General features: G+C 42.6%; 1 protein-coding gene across 1 annotated transcript; it reads right to left on the minus strand.

The window, feature by feature from the left end:
* Positions 1-224: 224 nt before the first annotated feature.
* On the minus strand, positions 225-6,593 carry klhdc7a (kelch domain containing 7A). Its single transcript, XM_068017447.1, has one exon. It carries the CDS (start codon positions 6,432-6,434, stop codon positions 3,558-3,560), a length of 2,877 nt encoding a protein of 958 aa, XP_067873548.1. The 5' UTR covers positions 6,435-6,593; the 3' UTR covers positions 225-3,557.
* Positions 6,594-15,956: the final 9,363 nt, after the last annotated feature.

The raw sequence follows: 15,956 nt of genomic DNA on the forward strand, positions 1-15,956 counted from the left end.
CTTATTTGGTTAGTATTATATGTTTCCTAGTGACCAGCCACAGGGGCCATTGGCAGACGTCTGACACAGTTAGAAGCAGAGCTGAATTAATGGTAGAGCTGAGGTAAAAACAGTATGACAATAAATTACTTAATGTATTTTAAGTCACTTGGAAAAAGCTAAGTCTGCAATAGGTAAAAACTCTACAGAATAACACAAAAAAGTATTTCCTTATAGAATCTGTCTTGAGAATGTTTATTAGTCTGCAGTAATATATGATTTCAAACAGCAGTGAATTTTACCATTGATACATTCATCAGAAAATTTGCAAATTAAATATTTTAAATCACATTCAACACAGCAGGTTTCAAAGAAAATGTCAAGTGGCATACAGTGTAATCTTACACTAATTGTGTTCTTCTATACCGAGATAGTGCAAGTCACTGCTGGTGAACATCCATTGTAACATCACAAAACACTGGGAAATCCACCTCAGATGTAAATTTCACCTACAGAGAAATCTGATCCTGTCATTCGTGTGCCCATCAGTGGAAACCACTGTGTCCTCAGTCAGTGAGGAAAGATTAGTCATGCTATTCTACTGCAGGTACCTGCTTAGACAATGTTTTGGTCATCAGTTCTGAGTTATACTGCTGGCTTCACATTATTTTCTGGCCAGACAAGGTTGGCGCACAAAAAACTCTGCTAAGTATTATTTACATTTTTAAGTTGAAGAGGAGCTGGCAGGACCAGCTTTAATTTGTTAGCAAGCACTTCAAAAAGTGACCAGCTTGGAACCCATCCTAATTTCTTTAGAGCTGACTTGATCGAGGCCTATAAAATATTAAAAGGTTGAAGAAAGTTCCTGTGAATAGATTATTCCAGTTTAATAGATTGGGAGGAGAAGGGACATGAGTTTACGCTTTGTAAGAGTAGGAATAGGTTGGATGATAGGTGGGTCTTCTTTCCTAGAGAGTAGTGAGCCTCTACAGCACTGCCAGCTGGTGTAGTGGGTGTGTGTCTTCAAGAGGGAGCTGGACCAACTCCTGACTGGGGCAGAGATCCCATCATATAGAAGGTAGTTGTCCATGTGATCTCCTGGAGTAGGTTCAATTACCTGAGGGGGTCAGAAAGGAATTTTAGTTTTTTTCCCCTTACTGAACCTGGGTTTGCTTTCTGTTGTTTTACCCCTCTTAGGAGATTACATGGCTGTGATTATGGGTTGTTGTGAGGGGTGGGGGGAGGGAGGGAGGGAAGGTAGGTATGTTTAGCCATGAACGTCCAGCCACTGCGGTGCGAGGTAGACTTAATGAACCAGCTAGCCTATTCCTGCCCGTTATTTCATAAGTTAGTAAAGTTCGCTTAGCACTGGTTGCACTTATATAGCAGCCAGCACAGCTGAAACGGTATAAAACCATCCGCTGTCAGGCTGCCCAACTTCATTCCTGAGTTATAATACACAGCTTGTATCAGTACAAAACCAAAGCCACTTCACATCAATACAAATTGTGCAGTATCATTGGCCTGAGTGTATTATAAGGCATACTAAAGTAACAAGCCTAGTCTGAGACTAGGAAATTGAACAGAGATATATTTTTAAAATATGATTAAGAATATATTCTAATGAGACCTAGTGGCTGTTTAAATTTGCAACAAACTATATCACATTGTCAGGCTGGCTAATTTGGAATTTTTGGATGTGTCCAGTAGTGTCCATTTGACACCAGGGTTGGCACTGTTTGCCAAGTCAGAATCAAACGGGGTAAAACAGGCAGGGGAGTGATAACATGGTTTGAGTTTAGATGTTTGCTTTCCTGGTGATGAAGCTAAATTGAAAATCTAATGGAGGTAATTTTTAGGGTTCTGTCAGCAGTTAGGATTGAAGGTACACAGAAGTCAGAATCAGTCTGTCCAAGAAAACATTCAAAAGGAATTAGCTCTTCTTGTAGTGTGACATTCTTCTGTTAATGATACAAGCCAGATGACATATAAAAGAGTATTACCCTACATATATAAACTCACATATATAAAATGACCCTCCCAACTTCCACCCCTTTCATTTCCCAGTCAAAAAAAAAACAGAAGAGGAAAGTCTATGACCTAAGTAGGATGCCCATCAATTACTGCCACTCCCAAGAGTGGGAGATTTGATTTAATACACTCTGACTGTTTCACATTCCTGCCACAGGAAAGGAATGACACTGAGCGTACTTGGAAGCTCCCTGCAAGTTTCCATCCAAAATGGTAGAACAATTGTGCGGGATACGCATCCGGATTCTTGATATGCAGTCCCAGCATGGAAGAAAACTGGGCTCGGTTTCATGCTCCAGGTTGGGAAGCGAGGCATTGGGAACATATTCTAAAATTACCCCCATACAGAAAACCCCTTGTATGTGGGAGTCTGACACTGAAGCACTGGCTTGAATATATTGCAGATGGGAGCTTACAAAAACTTGTTTATAGCGTATACAGTATTATAAACCTTCACTGGTAACAAATGCCTTTCCTGATTCCAGTGATAAAGCCAGGAAGAGAAATGTTGATATAATCAGGCCCTGAAAAGAACTATTAGCAGTGCTCAACATTAAGGTTCAAGGGTACTTTTGCAAAGCTTTTTTAAATGATTTAAATTGTGTCTGTCTCTCTCTCTCTCGTTCGCTCACACATTTGCACTGATCTCATTCAGCCAGTGGATGAGGGTAAGTTTTGGAGCTCATCTGTACTTCGACAAAAGGAGATGCATGTTTGTTATGCAGCAAGATGACCTTTGTCATTTGTTTTTCCTTCTCCCCACTGAGGAGTCTGCTGTGGGCATTCTTCAAAACAGCCTGGCTGATTAATGCAGTAAAAGAAATCGCCAACCTCCTCTGCTTGTCTTCTCAAAACATTAATCCTTCTTTGCGGCATGCTGCCACGGGTATGGGCATACCTCTGACATCGTGGCCACATGGCTATGTGTAAACCTAGACAGTGAGAAGCCGAGGGCAAGTTGACCAGAGGGGGCATTACAGCTGAGCCTGATCCTGTCTCATTCAGTGTTCGCTCGTGAGTACTCTCCACCTGAGTGGACAATATAGTCCCACCAGAGTTGACAACTCGACTGAGGATCAATCTTCCTGCACATATGGCTTAGCTACTCACTCCCTTCATCTACTGAGCTATGGATAGATCTCATCACCAATGCTCTCCTACTCTTCTCAAACATTGGTGGTGCCTGGCATTGTGAGCATTGACTGTTCACCATTTCTCCATAAAATTATGCTCAGCCCATGGAGCAGTGTGGCAAGATTAGGGACATATCTCATTCACTTTGTTAAAAACAGTCTTCCTAATGGTCAATTATTGAAGGATTCTGAGAGGCAGTGCAGAGAGATCCACAACTAGAACGGCGTCATCTGACAGGCTGAAAGGGACTTCCATGGAGGCAAACATCTCTTGAAACAGGTAGAGAGAAAGGGAATCAGACATATTTTGCTATCAGTACAACAGCATTTGACAATATCAAACAGTTTTAGAGACTATTTTCATATATGTGAGGGTTTTCAACTGAATCTTTAAACATCAAGCCCCCAAGGTGTTTATACTTGAGTCTGTAATGAGTCTCTTTCTGGCAGTGTAAGTATAAAGGGAAACAGGATTCCCTTTGCTCCAGGAAGGGCAGTGCGATCTTCTGCTCGAAAATAAGGTGATACTTCGTGAGCTACAAACTGCATCATGAACTGCTTATTTATGCAATAAATAGTGTCATTCATGACAGCACATTGAAATGGTGCCAGCTTGCAGAGCATTTTGGTGGCACATTCATAATCAATTTTGGTGATGATGTGATACCGGTACACATTGATACCATATTGCTGGTTAATCTCAAATCTGTAGATGAAGTTTTTGATCGCTGCTATGTCGGTGGTCTTGTCCTTCCTGTTCATCATGGTGCAGTCATTCCATGTGTCTTCTCTGGTGTTGTACTTGAGAAGCTGATAGCAGAAGGTGCCCCTAGTCACGTAAATCTCACCATTACACACAGTAGCTTTGTGTGCTATAGTAAAGGTTCCTCGTGGTAGAGGTGCAGTGAAGATCCACCTGTCTGTTCTAGGATCATACCTCTCTACTGTGGAAAGACATTCTCCTCCAATTGCGTAAAGATACCCATCCAAAGCTACAAGCTTGCAATTGGGTCTGGCCTGATTGAGTGGACTTATCTCACTCCAAATGTTAGTCATTGGATTGTAGCAGAATACCTTTTTGGAAAGTTTGATTTCCTTGCCAGAACCCTGACAACCAGCCACAACAAAAAGGTAATTATACATGGTGCACAATGCACAATCTTTGGAGATTGACTCAACTGCCATGTTGACTAATGGATACCAAGAATCATTCTCTTCCCTGTAATAATAAAGCTTGTGATTGGGTTGAGAAGGTTTCAGTGGTCTGGCAACAGTTTGACCTTCTCTGTTGGGTTGAGTTGTGGTCTTAGTCCAGACATTCTCTTGAACATCCACATCAGCTACCATCAAGTATGCTCTACCATACATCCTTTTTGTCAGGATCAGTTCTCTCTCATCTGCTTTTAGTTGACCATAAATGTTCGGGTTCTTCAAAACTTGTAAGTAATTGTCACTCATGACTTGATAAGCAGCATCTTGCAGGTCCTTTAAATCGTGTTTCTTTGCAACACACAGAATCTCATAACAATTCCCCAAATCCAAGCGGCACTTCATGACTTCAACAGTTGATTGATTATTTAAAGGGATCTGAATAAAATTGGCTCTGGCAACAACTTCCACTGCTGTTTCCTTGCTGAGGTCCGGTTGGGACAAATAGAATGAATCTACCAGAGAGCCCAAAGAACTGGAGCTAAGGTCATCAACAGAAGGAGTTCTAGAGTTCAGTTCACCAAAATAGCCTTCCTCTGAGCACTCCCTCGTCTCTGAGTGGAAATCAATTAAAAATGCCGGAGTCTCCACAATTGCTAAAATACTATCTTTTCTGAGGACTGTTCTTTCCTCCATTATAGTTTCGATGCCAGACTTGGTTGAACAGGAAGTTGCCTCAGAGAAAATGTTGGAAGCCTCTGCATGCTCAGCAGGACTTGAATCAGATACAGAGCAATAGGCTACTTTTGTTTCGGCAGTCGTGCTCTGAGAGGGCATTATATTCTCCTGACCTGAACTCAAGGAACAACAGGCATTTGGCTGGTCTCTCATCTGACACTGGAAAGCTGGGGTGTTGAGGTTGTCTACGTCAAGACAAGCTTGATCTTTTGTAATTTCAGCAATAGAACAGGTGTTACTTCTGTCCTGATATTCTTTCTCCTCAGTTGCCATTTCTGAAGTTGAAAGGATCTTGTGATCAGATAGATTCATTTCCACACATGGCTGTAAAACATTTAGCCCACCTTCAGATCCATTGCCAGCTTTGGCCTTTTCATTTTTGACTTGATATGTAGATTGAACAGATGGAGTATTAGATCTTTGAATTTTGATTTCAGGGTATGTCTTACAGGCACTAGAGATATTCTCATGTTCTCCAGAAATTCCTGCTGCGCACTGTCTATTGATGAGACCCTCGAGCATCTCATTTTCTGTGAGTTCAGATGGCTGATTTTCCACAGGTTTATCCTGAGTGCATTTAACTGCGTCAGAAGCAGTTGAAATGAGATGATTTTGGGGGTTCTCAATAAGATTTGCAGACAGACTTAGGTTTTTTGTACCATCGTCAGCACTCACATCAAAGGGACTATTATCCTGACCTAGCTGAGACTCCTTGTTACCACAAAATTTTGATTTTTGCTCAAAATCTGTTTGAGACTTGATATTGTTCGCGCAATCCTGCTTTGCGACGATTATAACGTTTTCACTGCTTTTTCTGTCAGCCCTTGTTGACACAGAACTTCTATTGTTGAGATTCACTTTATCACATTCCTCAGCTTGAAAGTTTTTGACAACGCACTCACCATTAATTGAAGCTGTAACAGTGTTTAGAGAAGGAGTTTTAACCTGTGATTCTGTCACCCCTTTTACAGCCAGGCGGCTTCTCACTGGCTTGGATGTATCAAGTTGTTTAAACTCTGCCGGTTGCCTGTTGTTTTTGCCTATCGCTCTTCCGTTGTTCAGCTCATCTGTGATCTGGAGATTCTTTGTTTCCTTGTCACGATCATCAGCTATCTTATCCACTGAGTGGGTTTTCAAGTCAGGTTTGTTGGAGCACTTTATGTGCTTCGTTGGATTACCGATATTTCCCTCCTCGTTGACCCTTTGTGAACTCAACAAAGGCAGAATTTCTTGCTCTGTATCTTTGTTTTTCTTTTCCCCAGATTTTGATAACTCTTGACCCTCTGAATTTTCCAGAACCCGACTTCGAGCATCATTGACAGCTCTCAGTTTATAGTACCTGTAAATTAAAGTCAAGGTGACCACAAAAGCAGCCGACACAATAGCCTTCCCCGTAAACTCCATTGTGAGCTGTCATGTCCCAAGGCTCAGTAAATTACTTAATCATTGATACCTGCTGCAAACTGACTCTTTCACAAACAGGTCTGTTATCAAATGTCGGACTGCCACAAACCAGCTCCACCTTACGCGCGTGTTATTAGGAAGGTGACCTTCGCTTGTTTTCTTCAACAGGAGAAATCTGACACTATGTGGCTGGCCCAATCTCCACTCTGCTAAATTAATACAACAAGGTGGAGTTTTTTGTTCATTAATAACTTGCAGGAACAATTCTCGGGACTCTGAATCTGTGCTGCTTGGTAATTATGTCAAAATGAAAGTTTGCAAAGAAAATTGCACATGTAAACTGTAAAAAAAAACAGGGGGTAAAAACATTACTGTTGATCTACTGTGGAAGGAACCACAGAGATCCAGCCGATGAACATGCAGTAAGGTCTTTATTTAGATATGTTTGTTCAATGGAAAACTTGAGATACCAATATACTTGTGATGCGAGAAAAAAGCCTTTTGTTTCAAGCCAGTTCCTAGGCAGGTGCTCACCCTTTGAGCACTTATTAATTGTATGGAGCAGGGTATAGATCACTCAGTGTGCAACAATAGACTTGCTGTTTGTTCGGCATGGTAAGAATTATTTAAGTGTAATTATAGGGAAATCCTGCTTATTCGATAGGGTAAGAGTTAGGAGCACAAAAACAGGGATAGGCCATTTAGCCCCTTGTACTTATTCTGCCATTTAAGTAGAACATGGCTGATCTGTACCTCAACTTTATTTATCCGCCTTCGTTCCATATTCCTTGATACTCTTACCTACCAAAAATATATCTCAGTCTTGAAGCTCCAATTGTCCCAGCATTCACAGCCTTTGGGGCAGAGAATTCCAGATTTCTACCACCCTTTATGTAAAAAAAGTGTGTCCTGATCTTCCTCCTAAATAGCCTAGATTTGCAGTCTAGCTTTAATTTCAAGATTATGTTCCCTCATTCTTGAATTCCCTACCAGGGGAAACAGTTTCTCTGTACCTACCCTAGTAAATCCTTTGAATATTTTAAATACCTCAATCACATCATCCTTTAATCTTCTATAAAGGGAATACAAGCCACATAATTTAACCCTCTAAGCCCTGATGTAATTCTGGCGAATCTGCAATTCACCCCCTCCAAGGCCAATATAGCCTTCCTGAATTGCAAGGCCTCAGCACTCCAGATGGGCTCTGCAAAACTGAAGCATCTCTTCCTCCCGTTGATATTCCAGCCCCTTGAGATAAAGGCAAACATTTCATTGGCTTTTTTGATGACTGTTTCTACCTTCTTAATTGCCTTTTGTATATTGTTTCACAATGTGTCATTGTACAGAGCTGCTGTTTATTCAGCAGTGCAACTGTACAGAGTTTTGCTTATTCAGCAGGATAAGGATTACTCGCTGTGTAACTGTACAGAGATGGTTCTTTATTCAGCAGGGTAAAGGTAATGCCATGATTGTTCTGTCTGAACCAGCTCTACCTTTCCCCACTTCGCAGGTGAGTGGTTACGCACCAGTCTCTGGTGCAGATTTGATCATTCAATGGCTTTTTAACAGTGTGCACACAACAGCAAGAACAAAAAATCCAGGATTTTTTTCTTTTTGTTCCTACACTTGGCTGGTATTTTAAAAGTTTTCCATTAGACTGCAAATCTGTTTGTTCAACATAGCTCATGGAGGCAATTAAGGAGCCTATGCAATGACACCTGCCATCTCTACTGGTCTATGTGGGAGTCAGTAACTCATACCAAAATTACTGACGGAATCATTTTCCACATGGTAGAACTTTACATCCATGCACCTGCCATTTTATTTATTCACAGGATGTGGCCATCATTGGCAAGACCAGCACTTATTGGGCATTCCTAATTGACCTTGGGAAGGTGGTGGTGAGCCACTATCTTGAACTACAATGTGGTGTAGGTGCACCCACAGTGCTTTAATTCTGTAGCAGTTTGATACAACTGAGCGGCTTGCTAGGCCATTGCTGAGGGCAGTTAAGAGTCAACCACATTGCTATGGATCTGGACACATAGGCCAGAACGGGTAAGGATGGCAGGTTTCCTCTCCGGAAGGATATTAGTGAACCAGATGGGTTTTTACAACAATCCGGTAGTTCCGTGATCATTATTAAGGAGACTGGCATTTTATTCCAGATTTATTTTTAATTGTCCCCCAGTTGTCATGGTGGGATTTGAACTCATGTCTCCAGAGCATTAGTGTAGGCCTAGGATTACTAGTCCAGTAACATTACTACTATGCTACTGTCCCCAGTAGTTGAGAGCTGCCTTCTTGAATACAACAGTGAGGTTTGCTAGGCCATCTTAGAAGGAGTTAAGAGCTAACCAAATATAGGCCAGATCAGGGAAAGATCGCAGGTTTCCTTCCCTAAAGGACATTAGTGAACTAGTTGAGGTTTTATGACAATCTGGTAGTTATATGGTCACCATTACTCATACTAGATTTTTGATTCCAGATATATTTGATTAATTGAATTTAAATCCCCCAGCTGATGTGGTGGAATTTGAACTCATGTCTCCAGAGCATTTGTCCAGGCCTCTGGATTACTAAATCCAGTAACATGACCACTCTGCTACTATACTCCTAAAGGTGAAAGGACAAAGGCCCATTTTTCAGAACTCTTCCAAAGTCTGCCTGTACAGGTAGATGGAAAAAACTCCATGGCAGTATCCAAAGAAAAAAAATGAAATATCCTGGCCAACATTATTCCCTCGAACAAGCATTGCCATTAAAAAACATTGGCAGGTCATCTCATTTGCTATTTGTGAGATCTTTGCTGAATGCAAAATTAGCTACTATTTACTTTTGTCACAACAGTCACTGCACATTCAATGCTTTGGGACGTCCTGAGAATGTGATAATGTGCTGTATAAATGCAAGCCCTTTCATCGTTTACCATCCTGCTGTTATTGCTGAAGATCCTTTGGCTGGTTTCAATGATAATTCTTCCATCAACGCTTCATAGAATAGCTTCAGGGAATAAGCAGACCGATGAACAAAGCTTGAGCAACACAAGACCGCAAATGGAAAAAAATTATAAATCTGCCTCATTTAAAAATTGAACAGAAGAACTGAATTTATTTAATAAAATTACGGTTCTTGAACTGAGAAGGAAATTAACCGAGACTGGAAATTAACTGGGTTGAAGCTGAAAATTGAAACAAATTGATAATATTGAATTAAAAAAAACAGATTAAAACTGATCAGACTGAAAGCGCAAGGTTCATACTTAAAGAATATAATTAACTTTATGTAGGCAAAGCGTTTCAGTTGACTGAAATCATACTTCATTCAAGTTGGCTTTATTCTCTTTTACTATATCCTGATGCAATCTATTGTAAGTGATTCCAATGTTAAAAGCGCACACCTTAACCACTTACATTGTGATCAGACGGCATTGCTTTAAGAGGTAGACCTAGATTGAAAAGATTCAGACATATTCAGGGGCGGCACAGTGGTTAGCACCGCAGCCTCACAGCTCCAGGGACCCGGGTTCGATTCCTGGTACTGCCTGTGTGGAGTTTGCAAGTTCTCCCTGTGTCTGCATGGGTTTTCTCCGGGTGCTCCAGTTTCCTCCCACAAGCCAAAAGACTTGCAGGTTGATAGGTAAATTGGCCATTATAAATTGTCACTAGTATAGGTAGGTGGTAGGGAAATATAGGAACAGGTGGGGATGTTTGGTAGGAATATGGGATTAGTGTAGGATTAGTATAAATGGGTGGTTGATGTTCGGCACAGACTCGGTGGGCCGAAGGGCCTGTTTCAGTGCTGTATCTCTAATCTAAAACATATATCACAGAGTGACAATTTGCTTTTCACATCCTTAGGATGTCCCAAACTCCTGGATTATCTGTGAGGACCCACGTCTGCCAGCAGTTAAAATGGCGACCAGTGCAAACATGTCAGGAACACAGCAGCAAATAACCAAATCTGTTTCCCAATCTCGTAAATTCATTCAGCAGGGCCCCCACACCTTTCTTTACCCAATTTGTCGTCCATTTCCTTAATTCCTCCCCCCACTCCACAGGTGTGAGACGTCAGTGCATTTGTTACCCAGCACTTTCAGCTCAAATGTGATGGGTTTCAAGCAATTTGCATTTAAATGGCTCATCTATGAATAATGATTTTAAAGAAACAATATTCATACCAGAAAGCAAAGTGTGCCCTCTCCAGTGTGTGTAAAAAACAACTGAATGGTAACCCCAGCTTAAAGTGACTAACCACATCTCATAAATATGTAGACAACAAAAATATACAAACTTTCCAATGGTTTGAATAGTATGGCAAGGATATGGGTGAATGGTGGGCAAGGCTGTATCAATGATTAGATGGAATAGACCGAAGGACGTGATGGTCTTTGCTTATATGTTTGTTTGTTTGTTGTGACAGGAGCCACAACACAAAACTAACCCAAACTGGCCACTAATTGGCATTCTTACTCAGAAAGGATCCAAGACAGTTGATTTGAGAAATGGGAAACAAATGAGAATAAGGCTAGGGATGGAGCAGAAAGTGCTTTACCCTGCATCTAAACTGTGCTACCGTTGATCTTGGTGTGCTTGATAGGGCAGTGTGGAGGGATCTTTGCTCTGCATGCAATCTATGCTGTACCTGATCTGGGAGCACCTGGAGGCTGATACTGAAACAAAATCATGCCAAAACACATCATTATACCACATAGATGAAATATGGATGAATGAGAACGGGCAGAGACTGCTTGAGTTGTGTACCTATCATAACCTCTGCATCACCAACTCGTTCTTTCACACTAAACCCTGTCACCAGGTTTCATGGAGGCACCCAAGATCGCGTCGTTGGCACCAGCTAGACCTCATTGTCACAAGGCGAGCCGCCTTAAACAGTGTTCAAATCACACGCAGCTTCCACAGTGCGGACTGCAACACCGACCACTCCCTGGTGTGCAGCAAGGTTAGACTCAGACCAAAGAAGTTGCATCATTCCAAGCAGAAGGGCCACCCGCGCATCAACACGAGCAGAATTTCTCACCCACAGCTGTTACAAAAATTTCTAAATTTACTTGTAACAGCCCTTCAAAACACTCCCACAGGGGATGCTGAGACCAAGTGGGCCCACATCAGAGACGCCATCTATGAGTCAGCTTTGACCACCTACGGCAAAAGTGCGAAGAGAAATGCAGACTGGTTTCAATCTGATAATGAAGAGCTGGAACCTGTCATAGCCACTAAGCGCATTGCACTGTTGAACTACAAGAAAGCCCCCAGCGATTTAACATCCACAGCACTTAAAGCAGCCAGAAGCACTGCACAAAGAACAGCCAGGCGCAGCGCAAATGACTACTGGCAACACCTATGCAGTCATATTCAGCTGGCCTCAGACACCAGAAACATCAGAGGAATGTATGATGGCATGAAGAGAGCTCTTGGGCCAACCATCAAGAAGATCGCCCCCCTCAAATCTAAATCAGGGGACATAATCACTGACCAACGCAAACAAATGGACCGCTGGGTTGAGCACTACCTAGAACTGTACTCCAGGGAGAATGCTGTCACTGAGACTGCCCTCAATGCAGCCCAGCCTCTACCAGTCATGGATGAGCTGGACATACAGCCAACCAAATCGGAACTCAGTGATGCCATTGATTCTCTAGCCAGCGGAAAAGCCCCTGGGAAGGACAGCATTACCCCTGAAATAATCAAGAGTGCCAAGCCTGCTATACTCTCAGCACTACATGAACTGCTTTGCCTGTGCTGGGACGAGGGAGCAGTACCACAGGACATGCGCGATGCCAATATCATCACCCTCTACAAAAACAAAGGTGACCGCGGTGACTGCAACAACTACCGTGGAATCTCCCTGCTCAGCATAGTGGGGAAAGTCTTTGCTCGAGTCGCTTTAAACAGGTTCCAGAAGCTGGCCGAGCACGTCTACCCTGAGGCACAGTGTGGCTTTCCTGCAGAGAGATCGACCGTTGACATGCTGTTCTCCCTTCGTCAGATACAGGAGAAATGCCGTGAACAACAGATGCCCCTCTACATTGCTTTCATTGATCTCACCAAAGCCTTTGACCTCGTCAGCAGACGTGGTCTCTTCAGACTACTAGAAAAGATCGGATGTCCACCAAAGCTACTAAGTATCATCACCTCATTCCATGACAATATGAAAGGCACAATTCAACATGGTGGCTCCTCATCAGAGCGCTTTCCTATCCTGAGTGGCGTGAAACAGGGCTGTGTTCTCGCACCCACACTTTTTGGATTTTCTTCTCCCTGCTGCTTTCACATGCGTTCAAGTCCTCTGAAGAAGGAATTTTGCTCCACACAAGATCAGGGGCAGGTTGTTCAACCTTGCCCGTCTAAGAGCGAAGTCCAAAGTACGGAAAGTCCTCATCAGGGAACTCCTCTTTGCTGACGATGCTGCTTTAACATCTCACACTGAAGAGTGCCTGCAGAGTCTCATCGACAGGTTTGCGGCTGCCTGCAATGAATTTGGCCTAACCATCAGCCTCAAGAAAACGAACATCATGGGGCAGGACGTCAGAAATGCTCCATCCATCAATATTGGCGACCACGCTCTGGAAGTGATTCAAGAGTTCACCTACCTAGGCTCAACTATCACCAGTAACCTGTCTCTAGATGCAGAAATCAACAAGCGCATGGGAAAGGCTTCCACTGCTATGTCCAGACTGGCCAAAGAGTGTGGGAAAATGGCGCACTGACACGGAACACAAAAGTCCGAGTGTCTCAGGCCTGTGTCCTCAGTACCTTGCTCTATGGCAGCGAGGCCTGGACAACGTATGCCAGCCAAGAGTGACGTCTCAATTCATTCCATCTTCGCTGCCTCCGGAGAATACTTGGCATCAGGTGGCAGGACCGTATCTCCAACACAGAAGTCCTCGAGGCGGCCAACATCTCCAGCTTGTACACACTACTGAATCAGCGGCGCTTGAGATGGCTTGGCCATGTGAGCCGCATGGAAGATGGCAGGATCCCCAAAGATACATTGTACAGCGAGCTCGCCACTGGTATCAGACCCACCGGCCGTCCATGTCTCCGCTTTAAAGACGTCTGCAAACGCGACATGAAATCCTGTGACATTGATCACAAGTCGTGGGAGTCAGTTGCCAGCGTTCACCAGAGCTGGCGGGCAGCCATAAAGACAGGGCTAAAATGTGGCGAGTCGAAGAGACTTAGTAGTTGGCAGGAAAAAAGACAGAGGCGCAAGGGGAGAGCCAACTGTGCAACAGCCCCGACAAACAAATTTCTCTGCAGCACCTGTGGAAGAGCCTGTCACTCTAGAATTGGCCTTTATAGCCACTCCAGGCGCTGCTTCACAAACCACTGACCACCTCCAGGCGCGTATCCATTGTCTCTCGAGATAAGGAGGCCCAAAAGAACTCTATTGTATTTAAATCTAATAATTTTTACCTATACTTCTTTCATGATGTCCTGACTAATTTTGAATGTAAGCATTGATTAAATGAATACTTAAAGATGAGGCCTGAAAATCATGAAATAGAAATTGCAATTAAACCTTTAAACATTTATGCTTGAAACAGTTATTTAAAAATTGGAATATTCCTTTAGTTCTCTTTTAATTTAACCCATTGATGCACCTTGTTAGTTGTAGTGTGCTTGCCTCTGAATCAGACAGTTCTGAGTCTGAACCGATGTAGGAAGATTTTTTAAAGTTATTCTCAGGATGTGGACAGTGCTGTAAAAGCTATAATAAATGGACCATTCCTAGCTGCCGGCAAAAATGGGGAGAGATCCTTTCATGTGGCAATTATTTTTTTATATCTGAGTGTCATGCTAAGCCACATTAACAGCATTAAGAATCAACAATGTAACTTGGGCTAGTGTGACATGTAAGGTAGCAGGCTCCCTTCCCTAAAGAACCAGAGGCGAGATGAGGAAACATTTTATTTACACAGTGAATTGTTATGATCTGGAATGCACTGCCTGAAAGGATGTTGGTAGCAGATTCAATAATAACTCTCAAAAGGTAATTGGATATATACCGAAAAAGGGGGGAAAAAAACTGCAGAGCTATGGAGAAAGAGCAGCAGAGTGGGACTAATTAGATAGGTTTTTTTTCAAAGAGCTCCGGCACAGGCAATTAGGGACCGTGTGCAATGACACTGTCCATCTCTACTGGTCTATGTGGGAGTCAGTAACTCATACCCAAATTACTGAAGGAATCATTTTCCACATGGTAGAACTTTATGTCCATGCACCTGCCATTTTACTTTTATTCATTCACGGGATGTGGCCATCATTGGCAAGACCAGCAGTCATTGGCCATCCCTAATTGCCCTTGAGAAGGTAGTGGTGAGCCACCTTCTTGAACTACTGCCGTCTATGTGGTGTAGTTACACCCACAGTGCTTTAATTCTGTAGCAGTTTGAATGGCCTCCTTCTGTGCTGTATGATTCTATGAATGTTAGTGAACCATTTGACTTTTACAACATTCCTGCAGCTTTTTTTTTTACAAATTATGAGATGTATTAAGTTCAACTTCATAACTTGCCCCATTGGGATTTGAACTCCTGACTATTGGGTTGCTAATCCTGTACCATAATTACTAGGATATCATAACCTTAGGTTGACACTTAAGCTGACACTCTGCTGATAAAATATTAAGCTGATGACTGCAGGTAGCTGTTAAATATCTTGTGGCCCTATATGAAGATACCTAGAGCGTTCTCTACATTCCTCCCACAGCCAAAATCAGATGAACTGGTTGCTTACTGTTTGTGGGATCATGCTGGGCACAAAAAGGCTGATGCATTTCCCAATGTAATAGCAATTACTGCAATCCAAAAGTAACTCAGTATGTGAAGCAATGACTTGGTAAGACAATATAAATGTGCTCGCTATCATATTTCTATCATTGTTTTGCTGCTCCAGATTCCAAAGAAACCTCTTCGTGTTCCATTAATTATCGTGTTCCATTAATTAAATCCCACAGTTTCTAGCATGTGACCTTGATTCCCTTCTTCGCTGATGGTGCTGACTGGTGTTGAGCTATAATTGCAACATATTCCCTATGCTGTCTTGCTTCCTTCAGATATTGGATATAGGGGCTAAGGCGCAATGTTCTTTTGCAGACCTCCCCTGATCTCTGTACGTGGATGTAAACGAGGCACTAGCTGGAAACAGCTGGCCAATGGAATCTTTAAAGGTTAGTTCTTTTCAGTTGGTGCTGTGGAGCCAGTAGCCACTGATGAAATGTAGGAAAATTAGGAATAGGAGTAAGCCATTTAGCCCTTCGGGCCTGCTTCGCCATTTAATTATTTCATGGCTGATTTGTACTTCAGCTCCATTTTCCCACCTTTGCTCCATATCCCTTGATACCCTTGCCCAACAAAAATCTATCTCAGTCTCGAAATCTCCAAATTGGTTACTCAAGGGTCAGCTAGACCGCAACAGGTTAAATGATTATTTGGCTGATTTGCTCTTTCACCAGTGATGCGAAAGAACTGGAGTCAGCTGTGAATCTCAATGATGT

Source organism: Heterodontus francisci, chromosome 37, assembly GCF_036365525.1.
Source record: "Heterodontus francisci isolate sHetFra1 chromosome 37, sHetFra1.hap1, whole genome shotgun sequence".
NCBI lineage: Eukaryota > Metazoa > Chordata > Chondrichthyes > Heterodontiformes > Heterodontidae > Heterodontus > Heterodontus francisci.